This window comes from Atractosteus spatula, chromosome 8 (genome assembly GCF_055471065.1).
Source record: "Atractosteus spatula isolate fAtrSpa1 chromosome 8, fAtrSpa1.hap1, whole genome shotgun sequence".
Lineage (NCBI taxonomy): Eukaryota > Metazoa > Chordata > Actinopteri > Semionotiformes > Lepisosteidae > Atractosteus > Atractosteus spatula.
The window spans coordinates 17,265,716-17,279,039 of NC_142713.1; the positions used below are offsets into that span (position 1 = coordinate 17,265,716).

General features: G+C 35.0%; 1 protein-coding gene across 1 annotated transcript in view; it reads right to left on the reverse strand.

The window, feature by feature from the left end:
• Positions 1 to 1,450: 1,450 nt before the first annotated feature.
• The window catches only part of prmt8a (protein arginine methyltransferase 8a), a 64,302-nt gene continuing 52,428 nt past the window's right edge, over positions 1,451 to 13,324 (reverse strand). The window contains exons 9-10 of the mRNA XM_088923589.1: positions 4,509 to 4,630; positions 1,451 to 3,459 (exon numbers count right to left, since the gene is read on the reverse strand). Coding sequence (XP_088779715.1) covers positions 3,376 to 3,459; positions 4,509 to 4,630 — 206 coding nt within the window. The 3' untranslated portion in view covers positions 1,451 to 3,375. The remainder of the gene's footprint in view (positions 3,460 to 4,508; positions 4,631 to 13,324) is intronic.

The window sequence follows — 13,324 nt, forward strand, 5'->3', positions numbered from 1 at the left end:
TTTGTTGATGATTAATAGAATTTTCCTTGCTTGAATGCATTATGAATGACTGGCTCAGACTAAAAAATAAAGCAAATCAGTTCCAATTCATTAAAAAAATGAACGTATTAATGTGACAGTATTTATTTTATATAGCTGAAGTAGGCAGCTGCGTCCGCATGCATAGACTGCAAAGCATAAGTTTCTTCACACCTGAAGAAGGCTCCACAGCCAAAATGTTGTCTATTTTAAATACTTCCTGTCGCAACTGTGACCTTTTTGCTGTGAGCTTTTGTTGTGTGTATACAGTACATAGGTAGTTAAGAGTTGTTGGAACTTTTTCTATGAAGAAGAGTCTCAAAGAAGAGTCTTAGACTGACCATTAAGATTCCAGTATTCTCCAAAATTTTTCTACAGAAGATTGGGAATCACTGGGTTATAAAGGTTTTCTTACTATGTTTCCCTGAAAATCTAAGCCAGTAGGTACATCTCAGAATACACTACAGTGTACTCAATGGACAATTTTGTGCATTTGTATTTGATCAAAGTTATAAAACAATAGAAGACAAATCGTTATGTTAAAATTACTTGCAGTTAAAATATTTTATCATTTTTGAACCATTAGAAATGTATTTAAATTAATGTACAGTAAATTAACTTTATAAGTACTTTGGTTACTAATCTTAACTAGTATTCCAACATAACATTTCTAAAGTCACGACTCCATTCAAAGTTTTAGACTCTGTTTGAACATTATATGAATATATGAATACTGTACATGTCATTTACACTTTACAAAGTCTTAATGTTCATTTTGAAATGTTGAAAATTCAAGGAATATGGGCAATTGCGTTTAATTTAATAACTTTTTTTTGTTAATGATTTACTATTTCCCAAATAGTAAATCATCATTGACTGATGATTATTCCAAAATGAAAAATTAGTTATCTTTAATAGAAAATAGGAAAATGGTTCACCTGTTATTTTGAAGAGAGAGTTGCAATAGAATATCCAGAGTGTCACACAGGTTAGTATTAAGAGTAGTAGTCTTAGTAGTAAGACTGCGCTAAAAGCTATTCTCCACTTCCTGAGACTGTAGTGCATTTTTTCTGTCTCTGGGCTCCACCTAGTGGGAATTTAATGGAACAATAAACAGGCATTCTTCTGATTTGGTTATTTTTTTCTGATATAACTTAATCTCTAAATTTTAAATTAACAATGTAATAAATAGCTCTTTTGTGATGCTGTTTTAGTCTGACAGACATCTGTCTTAAACGTACAGTATGTGTCTTTACAATTAAAGCAATTTATCTAGGCTTAAATCAACGAAGGCCCTTTCTTATTACATATACTGTTGTATTTACCGATCTGTAAAAGTGTCTCCTAGCTTAGATTGCTGCATTCATGTATTTACAAGGGGAGGCTGTAAATCAATTGTATGCTGTAAATCTTACAGAAACACCAGGTAAAGTTTAAAACATATAATTACTTTAATTCAAGTCACAACATAACACTGCAATGGTGCATGCTCTTACACTTCTGATTTTTTACTCTTCTGATTTTTCTTTAATTATTATGGTACATAAAAGTTCGACACATTTAATTCAAAGTGAATTAACAATTGGAATGAACTTTGCAAGAAAAAAATAAAATCTTGCCACATCAGGCATTCATTAAACCTTGAGGAAAAAAATACTGTATTGCTATTTCTTATATTTACACTACAAAGTGAAGAAATTACACCAGAAATAACTGTCCCATTCCAATGGAGGTAAAGACTTGTTTAATGCTGTAGAAATGTCCTTGGCAATGACCATGCTGAAAAGAGGTGAGCAGGAAAGCAACGCTGTTGTGATCAGTCTCCGTGGTGTGATCGCTGCAGAAAAAGTAATCATGTTCCAAAATTGCATAAAGCACTTCAATGGAGGGGTGTTTTTTTCATTGTATGTGTTAGGTTACTTGCAAAGAACACTACAGTCCTTACATTTCTAGAACCAATGAATTCCTCGTTGTTGTTTTTACATAAAAGTTAGTTCCTTCAGCATTATGACTGGAACACAGCTATTTGAATGGAGCTTGACTTTTGTATACCATGTAACATTGGGAGATCAGGTTAAGTTCAATGTCACCAGTTAAGTTTAATGTCACTGTCAAGAATCAATCAAGAATCACCACAGTCAACAGGATCAAACATCTCATTCTAAAACACGCTGACATGTTGATGATCACAGTGTAACAGATGTAGAGTCAGTGATGCATTTGTTACAGCTTCCTTTAGCCAATCGGAGGCCTTTCAGCCTGCAGCTAGACCTTTCATCCTCAAGAATGAAGTCTCACAAAATGTGAGTTTTTACCCCCAAAAAATCACCATCCATGATTCAGACTATTTCATTAATGTATTCAATACTAAACAAAAAACAATTACTATAATGATGCATTAGAGAACACTACAGTGGAAAATGAAATCTACTTTAAATTTAGCCTATTTTGTTTTTCATGCTTTTTCACATTATTTTTTTCATTAAACACAAAATCTCAATGAATCCAGAAAATGTCTTGAATCTAAACCTATATGTATGTATACCCTAACATTTTATTGATAAATCACAATATTTCTCCTCTCAGAAATTCTAGATAACAAAAACAGGAAAGAATTCACATGCATATATTCACTAATAATGAAGCACTGGTACTAAATCATAATAATCTATCCCTAAGAAAATATTTAGAAAGTATATTACTGGAACACTGGTAGAAAAATATGGTTTCCTAATTGGAATTAAACCAGTAACAGTTGAAATTCTTGTACCCAGCAATTAGTCAAGTACCAGCACTGGTTTTTACAGCATGATACCCTATACCGTATGAACAGGGAACTTTAAACACAAACTGTCACTTTTCACTAACGTTTCACAAACAACCAGGGTATGAGAGTACTGTAAATTACTGGAAGCTTTTTATATATATATTTATATAAGTGCAAAAGAAGTTGTATTCCTCCCAAGCCCTGATTATTCTGGAACTTGTGAAAGTGGAAGATCTATATCCACCTATGCACCCTTGAAATCAAAATCATTATACAATCATTTTATTCTTCTCACTTAATGAAACAACGAAAACAACATTCGTAAGTTACTACATTCAAAGTCACTTTCTGAACAGTCAGATGAGTGCAAAATGTCAGCTTCAAAGGACAAGTCTGGCTACTTTTTTATTCTTTTTTTGTGGTGCCTGATGTTGATGACAGCAAAACAGAGTACAATCCTCTTCCAACTGGCTCATTGCTTTCCCACGGTCACCACTTCGAAGCCACTGAAGTACTGTTCCTTCTTTTTCTTCAGCAAGAGTAGAGAGAGCACCTATGAAATACTGCTGACTGTATCTTCCCCTGAATGCTTAACGCATCTTATAATCATGAGATATTGCAGCTTCGCAAAGCTGGCCTTTGAAGTCCAGCTCAACAGTGAAATCCAAATCACGCTGTAAAAAAGAGAGAGAGAGCTTATGCAAGAGAAAACCATTCAGTCTCGCATAAATTCTACCAAGCCTATCCATGCAAGTCTGACACATCCTTACTGCGATTGAAGTGGGATTCACCAAACCTGGCCTACATTGTATCTAGGACTTCATTCCAGGTGAACTTTACCTTTCGGTACAGTACATGTAATAATTAAAAAATCTTAAAATGTAAAAATGTGTTAAATTAAACAAATCGTTAAGCAAGAGCTCTGATGCAACTGAAGAAAATAAGTCCCAGGCATCAGGTTTGAGAAGCCTGGAATTAACAATTTAACAATTTCCATCAGTACAATCATAGAGCTGCATTTAAACAAGAATAAGATGGAACCTATCCATTAGACCTGTAACAGTAAGGAAAGTTTATTTAGGACATCAAGTACAGGATTTGACATCGGAAACAAAGTGTTTTTATAATCCAGGCATACAGGGGTTGCAGCAATCCCCATTTGAAGAGCTAAATAACCATCTTTCAACAGTCATGAAAGATTTCATATGAAGATTAAGCAGTTCAATCTGACCAAGAGGTTTACTGATTAGTATTAGATGAAATGTATAAGAGGCACGTCTCTACAGCTACACGGCAATCATTTAAATTTTTTGTGCCAAATTTTGGTGGGGATTCTAAATAAAGATTAGATGTAATCATGTACAGGAAGGCTGAAGGCAAATAGTAGGGAGCTTTCTGCAGAACGGAAAACAAGTATGTGAGCAAGTCTCTGTAAACCTTGTGGTATCCAGGTCAGGCAGAAGACACTTCATTTAACCCTTAATTGAACCAATAATTTTATTCATGTGAAATTGTTAACGGTTTTCAACTCTGATTGTAGGAACATGAAATCCCCTGATTTACTGATTGAATAACAGTGGAAATAGGTTATGGTTAAGCAAATGTATTAGTCCACCTGAGGGTTTATCGAGTAACTCGGAGCTCAGCTGGTGTAAAACAGTGTGAGCAGCAGGTAGCAGCTGGAAGCCCTGGCTGTAAGTGGCAAAAGGAGCTTCAGACTCACTATGTTCTTCTCATTGGGTTTCATAGCGATGGTTCCATAGATTTCCTCCCCTCTCCGCACAGTCAGATAGTCCTCTAAATAAAAGACTGTCTGCTTCCAATGTGTATATGGAGCATCAGGAGCTGTGGTACAAAAGCACAATGAAAAACATGACTCTCCATATGAGGACGAAATAAAATCACAAACCACTCAAGCTCTCACTTTTGAGGACGAACATAATGGTACCTTATTTTCATTTTGTGAGTGTGAATCATGGTACTGTACATGTACTGTAAGTGTCAGATACACTCAACATCCCATGTTAGAACTGGCTTGATTTGAGGGATAATTTGAAATTCTCCAGGAAGACATTGTTATATAATAATAGTAAATCTATAACGTCAAAATGTTTTTTGTCACAAAAATAATGTAGTACATTGTATTTATTGCACAGGTTATATGGATATATATTTACATAAAATGATAACTGCTCAATGGCTTATCATATAATGCAAGATAATGCAAATTATGCTTTTCTTGTCTTCTACAAATGGATACCAGATGAATATCCACTTGGATTGAAACTACTGTATTTAGCAGTTATTTTGTCATTCTTGCTTGTAGATGCATTGCAGCACTATATCATAATCTCATCTTTTCTGCCTTGTTTTGAGCTGAGTCTGCAACTGTGAACTTTTTAAGTAGACTAAGAAAGATACATGCAGGCGAGTACTTTAACCTTTATTTAGAAGAAAATATTTTTTGCAGAATCACGGTTGAGCTCATATTATTTTGTCGCATTTGGGATTTCTGAGCAGTTCTATTCCTTTGCCATCTAGGGACTAGAGCAAAAGCAGCTACAGATTTTGTTTTTCCATCATAAGAGATGTTATTAATAGAATGTAAATGAAATCATTCCACAGAATTAAGTTAGGAGTTACAATCACTGTCCAGCATAGTTTGTTTGCCAATATTGTGTTGAACCCACAAGAGGGTTAAAAAACATTAAGGGGTCAATAAAAGATTGAGAGCATGTGTTACGTCCCAGTGTGTGTTCTGTGTGTGTTTTTTCTGTTATGTCCACACTGCTGACCTTTGATTGTTCTCCCTTCCCCATTGGCCCACCATTACACCACACTTTCAGTATTACATCATCATCAATTAGCTCTCAGCCAATCAGAACACCTTTTATTCACTATATAACATGGAGGTTTTCAGCAAGAAGAGGCCTTTCGTTTGACTTCGGTCCCGTTTGGTTTTGGTTATCGCTTTGCTTCTGGTTATTGCTTCGGCTTCGTTTGTTGGTTTGTTTTGCTTTGTTTGTGTATATTTTCGTATAGCTTTGGCTTTGTTGATTTTTGTTAGTTTCTTTGTACTTTCGTTTGTTTGTGTGTTCATCCTTGTTTTGCCATTACCTCGCCCCAGTGTTACATGTTCAACTTTTGTGTTCTTTTGTACACTGCTCATGTTGATTACTCTTGTTTTCCCTTATTTGTATTCCTGGTTCACTTGTGTTTTTGTGTGAACTTTTCTATATAAGGTTAGTTTAGGTTGTTGGGTACACTTACACACTTACAGTAGTTGATTTTGTATTAGTACACTAGTTTAGTACGGGTGAGTGCCGTTTGTCTTGTATGGTTTTGGGTAGTCAGTTAGCTAGGGTGTTGAAGACACCGAAGACCGTGTGTTTCGGGTTTTCTTTTGTAGTCAGATTAGCTTTCCCTCACTGTCCTAGCCAGCTCCATTTTGTTTGTTATTTTCTTTCCTTTGGCACCACTCTAGTTCCTTACCCTTGTTATCACGCTTCCTAGTCCCTCACCAAAACCCACCTGCTTCCAAAAGAATTATCCTAAATGTTACACCCCTTTACTCCTAGACACTTGGGGTCGTAACAGCATACATACACAAAAGGTGGTGGTTAATAAGTAGAATGTTGTGAACCCACGATTAAAATAGTTCTATACAGTGTGAATAAACAATTTGAGTTCTTTCAGAATATACTACTGTATATCTAAGTTGAGTCATTTTGATGGAAGACCACTTCTCAAGGTCTACAGCAATCACTTAATTATTCTCTTGGAGAGAAACAACTTGGTTATTCTCTTGTAGGACCACTGGATGGCTTATCCAGTTCCGGAGAGGTTATTTGGTTATATTATTCATATTCCATATAGGTTGAGGTACAAGTCTAGGGAAACCCTCTAAGGAGCCAGTTAGCCCCACTGGCAAAGGAGTTCCACAGTGGTCAGCATGATCTCAGATGGATGTTAAGGTAGAGGTTAAGCCTCCTGAAGACCAGTACAGACAGAAAGAACCAGTAGATAGGTGTCATGTTACACGGTGGGAAGGTTTGTGCACATCACCTAAGCTGGTCTTATTATAGCCCTCCTCAAAAAGAGGTTCTCAAGTTCAAGTTCATTTCCATATGTACCTGAGTACAATGAAATGCATGCTTGCGTGTTTTCCTCACCTGACAGATGGCATAACATCAACATAGACAATGATATAACAAATGACATCACAATTCTTGGAGACAGGAACAGGGTAGCAGCTATAATTTTAACCAGCATTTAGATAGCAGCTGTGTGCAAAATTTGGCAGTGGCAGTATTTTGAGCTCAGTACACAGTTTAAGTAGTAGAAGTAATTTAAGTCTGGATAGCTGGTCTACGTCCAAAATATTAAAACTTATGTCTGTAACTCTTTATCTAATGTTGAAAAGTGCATATCAGTCGTACAAGATTGTTCCAGAAATAGATTGTACGTATAAAGTTCACAATAATAACAGCTAACCAGATATAAAGTAAAATCAGTCAGGAGCTGCTCGCGAGATGTTGCCTCTCTCCGGTGCCATCTTGGTTACCTTGGTTCTCTATAGATAATATGCTTTCATTAGAGTATATAAGACAAATGTAAAAAAGGGGGTTTATGTACATAGGTTCTCCACCAACCGTCTTCAATCATCCACAGCATCAAATGTAAAGCTGAAAGTCCTGATTTCTAATGTGCTGGAAACTACCAACCAATCTTGCTTTCACAAAATGTAAAGGTTCAGTATTGAAAGTGATGATGGGATAATAACAATTAGAACCGTACACTATGGGATAAATTTCACCAATTTCGGGAATACATTTCAAAAAATGGTTATCTAGGCTTGGGTAATGTGTATTTGTAAGTGGAATGCCACAGGCATCTGTTTTAGTTCCCCTGCTCTTCTTGAATTATATATGATAGCTTCTGAACTACTGCCCACATCCCAGGGAAAGCTGTGTCAACTGTTTTTGGCTGTGTGCTGCCATATTTCCACATACTGTACATCTGTGAACATGTAGTGGAACTGATGTTAATATTTTAGCTGCAACATATTGCTGGGTGTGGACAAATACACTGTTAGAGTGTTCTTTAATGATCTGGAAGGGAGATAGATCAAAAAAGTACAGAAAGTTTGTTTTGTGTTGTATATACTGTAATGTGAAATGTATCAAAATATTTATCGCCTGTATAAAAATAATTTTTTGTAGTTTTGCAATTCAACCCCCACTAAAACAAATTAGAACATTTCCTACGATAACAAAGAAATGCTAGTGGACTACTGTACCTGTATATAATTTCTCAATTAGTACTTCAGTATTAGACTAATTTAGTATTCTGGTTACCCCAATTGCGAAGCAAGAACTACCATCAGGGTAATACTGAAATTGTACTCAATTACTACAACCTTAACACACATTGATGTAATATCGAAATAAACAACTGCTTTGTTGTATTTTTATATAAACCATTATTAAACTGATATAATAATACTCTTTTAAGTACTTTTGAAACTTCTGCTTAATGCTTGATAAATGTATGTCTAAACTGTGTCTGCATGGTGAGTTTAGTCTTTAGTCTTTAACCTACGTGTTAATTGGATGAAATGCTCTTTCATTTTCAAGAACTCTGCTGATTGGTACTTTTAAGTGTTGATTTAATTAACATTTTTCTATTAACCTTAACTCATATAAAAACAAAGTGCCAGTGTTAGGGGTAGTTTCATACTTTTGTGCATAACCTCCACCTATGATTTCTTTGGCAATCTGTGACTCGACACCATGAGTAAAACCTGTATTTCGACAGCAAAAATTTGGACATTTGTTATTAAAATTACTGTATAGTGATGCATTATAATTTGTAAGATTATTTACTTCTTGTAATCTAATTTAAATTTAATTAAAATGCAACCACCTAATATTTTATTTGGATATTATTTTTACATTTTTGTTTTGCTTAACAACTCTATAATAACATCTTTTAATATCTAATACTGTATGTTGGCAAAGGTTTGTAAACATGCTCCCGAGAAAAGTAATTCTCAGCTGTTTACTAAATCCTAAAGAATCAGCTAATCCCCAACCTTAAAGCTGACATCTTTTCTAGTTCTATTCCAAACCGGTATGTGTGAATCTCTTTGAATGTACAGTACCAGCCTACTCTTCAATTAACCAAGGATGTTTTGAACCATTTCGCATGGTTTTCTTATATTGGGTCAGCCGCCATTTTACATTCTGCTTTGAATCAAAACCTTTTTCCTATATTAACGGGATGTGGTGCCTTACTGATCTACCTGTACTCCAGGCCCTGCCTCTCTCACAGCATGTGAAACAAACTGATCAATATCTACACAGCACAGACTGCTAAAGCAATGATTGAATATCATGTAATTATTGCCTTGTATATTTATGACTGATTATACAGTATATGCTACTGTTAGTATAAAGCTACTGCTTGGGGTACCAAAAAGATTGCAGGTGTTATAACTGGCAGTGAAATGGATATTTATATAAAGCATGTGAGTAAGGGTGTAAATGTCTGTCCAAATTAAGCAGTGTTGTTGTGTATATATACAGTAAAGTACTGTTTCATTAGTTATAAATAATGTCACTAAATTTGAAATAATCTTAGAGATGTTATTTTAGACTGTTGCAATACTCATCAATCTAGACACACAGAGACAAAAGTAGCTGGTTAGCCACCTGTGGTACAGTATGTTACATACAGACGACACCTGCTGATTAATCACCTACACAGAATTACATTACAAGAGCTAAACAAAAATAGAATTATTTCCAGAATTATTTCCTTCATCCTCAGGTATCCGTTCTAACTTACTGCATAATTACAAATACAAGTTTCTTAATGTCAATAGATATTATCATTATCTGCCAGTGTTATACTATAATCATATACATTTATAAGTGAAGTAACCCTGAAACACAAGCCAAAGGACAAAAGGGTATACACAGCGTAGAAATAATTATTTACGCAAAGGATTGTGGGAGTATGGAATAAACTACTTAGCCACATTGCTGAAGTCCATACTCTGGTTTCTTTCAAGAAACAGATGGATGAGATGCTTGGATCAGTTTCAATCAAAGCATGAAAAAAGGAGGAGCATGTGTTGTAATTTGGTCTTAAAATAATCTACTCTTCCATTTCGCACCCTACCATACCTGTGCCTGCAAATACTGTACACACATTTAATTAAGAACATCTGACAGAACATCAGCAGAAGGAACAGACAAGGTGAGCTTGAGATAGAAATAATTTTTGATCAGGCTCATCAACGGTACTGATAAACTCTGATTGTGTCCTTGGCTTTGTTTTTATTATCTCATTGTGTTCTGAATTCAGAGACTGTCTTCAAGGACTCTCTTTGCACAGACCGCAGTTGCTATACCTCTGAAAAATGCAGCTGTTCTTTCGGAAGTCATTATTAGGATCAGTGGGTCACTTGGCAGCTCACTCTGATCCTGTTCCTCAACCGCAATTCTGTTGTTCTCTTTCAAAGATAAATCAGGCCAATAACATGATAAAAGATCCGTAATACTTGATAAAGATCCTTTTAACCTCTTCTTGTTATCATCAGTACCTGTTCTGGAAATCTTCTGACATTCTGGATTTGCTTAATGTTTTCATTTTCTAAAGAATGAACTTACTACTAAAATAGTAACAAAACATAAACCATAGAATTATTTTTATGAAAATAATTATAACAAATTATAATCATCACTAATTAATTGATTATTATACTATTAATTATAAACTAATGTTTTCCATTTGCTGTTTTTTATTCATATTCAGCATAATATTACAACGTTTTCTGATCTGGAACTGAACTTCTAAAGAGGAAAAAGAGTTCAGCCCTTAAAATATTTTTGGTGGAAGTAAAATATTGTGTAGCTGCCTAAAAACCCACTAACTTCTTGAGCTCAATTCTGTATTCTTTGGCAAGTCCTGCAATATTTCACAGGAAAAAGACAACAAAATATCCAGAACTAAAAGAAAACATCTGAACATTGTAATACAAGCCAAAGTGCCAAATTACAGTTTTGTACAATATAAATATCCAGTATTTTACATATGAATTGTATATACTGGTAGATCCTTTTGAAGACTCTTTTCACAATAGTTTTCTTTAAATATTATGAGAATGTTAGCTTTTGACCTTTAGTTCACTGTATAATCCTTATTTTGCATGTGTTATGGAAAGACAAATAATTTTGCCTTTAGCTGAACAGCTTATAGGCTGAACATGTTATTTGTTACTCATGGAAGGTTGTGCATTCAGTTATGTTCCTGGCCATTCTCATTCAAACACAAAGTAAATGTCACTGTGTCTTTCAGGCATATTGTCTCTGAAAGGCAGAGACAGTCAATCAGAGCATCCCTGTTTTGTGATCTCTATCTGCCGTTTTGGTGTGATTGACAGTATTTAATCTATAAACCGACTTTAAGAGGGACAGCAGTGCCCACAAGCTCTTTTCCGTAATAAGAACAACAATGCGTGACTAGAAATGGTAAAATTCTGTCACATTTTTAAAGTAGGATATTGTTGCAAAAGTGACACACTTTCACAAAAACTGACTATTTAATTGTATGTTGTGCTTATACTAAAACGGCTGGCAGTTCATTATTTAATTCCTATTGGTTATTGCTTATTATAACAATATTTTTGTTGCTCTTCTTGCATTAATTGCTTATTATTTAAGCCCTACTGGAATACTGTGCAGAGGTGGTCAGGGATCTGGACTTTAGACCAGAGAGTTGTGGGATAGGATTGGATAGAGTATGGTTCTACAACTGTAGCCTTGAACAAGATATTACACTCAAACTACTGTAGTAAAAGCCCCGTTATATAACCAGATACTTTACAGGGTCATTATTTTTCAAACAATTTTCAACTTATCTGCATTAATCAATGATTAAATATAAAGTAACAAAAATGAGAACACCACCCTGAATTATTTAAAATATCTTATAGATTAGCTTAGGCAAAATATTCGTGCAAGGGAGTGTATGAAAAGTAAACACCATTTTCCAAATAAAATGTCAGTGAATGTTTACAGATACTTTTCCACAGTTATTCTCATGAAATTGTTGCCTCTGTAATGTTATTTTGTTAATCACAAGATCAATTAGTAATTTCAAATACCACAATTATAATCATGTTGTATGATCTCCATCTAACCGGCACTGTATACAGCCAATGGGTAAATATATCTCATTTTTATATACATTTTAATAAAAAATTGCAAACAGGTGTGTAACACAATAAAGGCAATTTCTGTTCAAATTAATAGTCTCATCTAGAAGTAGCCCAATTTTAGGGGTGCACTCTATGATTTTCTCTAACATGATCTCCTCATTCTAAGGCAATGTGTTGTTGAATAAGCATATACTATACCATCAGAATGCAAAACCAATATATCTCACATATCATTATATACATCAATATATAATACATATGATATTAATCCTATTCAATTTTTGACAATTTTGTGTTCAAAACCATAAGTGGGTCTATGACATTTGGGTGTTTTGTAAACTGTAGAAAAATCTGGCTTGAGTGGATAGTTATTCAAATTGAGCTCTGATAATGGTGTCTCTTTTAGCCTTCTGAAAAATACTGATGTGGCAGAATGTATCTTGGTTACAAGATGTTCCACAACCTTTTTTAGGAGTGCCACTCCCTGTTTATTTTTTCATCTGGAGTAGAGGAGGTCACAGAGCATGTAAACCACTCTTCAGTCAGTTTCATGACTGATGTTTTCTCTGCTCTTAGGGAACCTACCTTTCTACATGTCACAATTAGCTATGGGTTTTGGTTTGACGAAACTGAAGTTGTTCAGTAGTTCAAACAGGTAAAAGCACCCAGACCAATGTTCCCTCTAAGCGGTGTGCGTGTGCGCGCGCACACAGGTTATGAAATCAGCGCACATAGGAAATTGAACTGCGCACAAAAAATAAAATTGCAAAAAAATATGATAATAAAACAAACAATTGAAAAATGCTAAATTGAGCACGAGACTGGCTGCGAGAGGCCCAGCTTGGTTGTGTGCATTATTATTACTACCCTATAATCGATATCTATGCTCTCGTAGTCTCGTACCTCACTGCTAATGCTCGCTCGACACTCAGTCTCTATGACTGGGCCCGTTGAATCGCTGTCCCGGTCTTTTGGATCTCTATGCTTCTATGTGAATGACTATATTAACAAAAAATAATTTCAGGTTTACAATTTTACATACACTCAATTTAGTGTGCACAAGTTTTTGTCACTGGGGAAAAACCTTGCACAATTTGAACTATTGGGGCACACAGGCCATTACAAATTAGAGGGAACATTAACCCAGACTCACATCCTTTTCACTTGTGTGTAGAAGAGAAGGATGCTAAGAAGAAAGTGAAAGTCCTGGAGCTGGCCTGTCTAAGTCCTAACATGAATCAAGTACATGATATGTTATGATAAAGTTTGAAAATTGCAGTCCATCAGCTATACCTAACAAACCTCTCAGAACT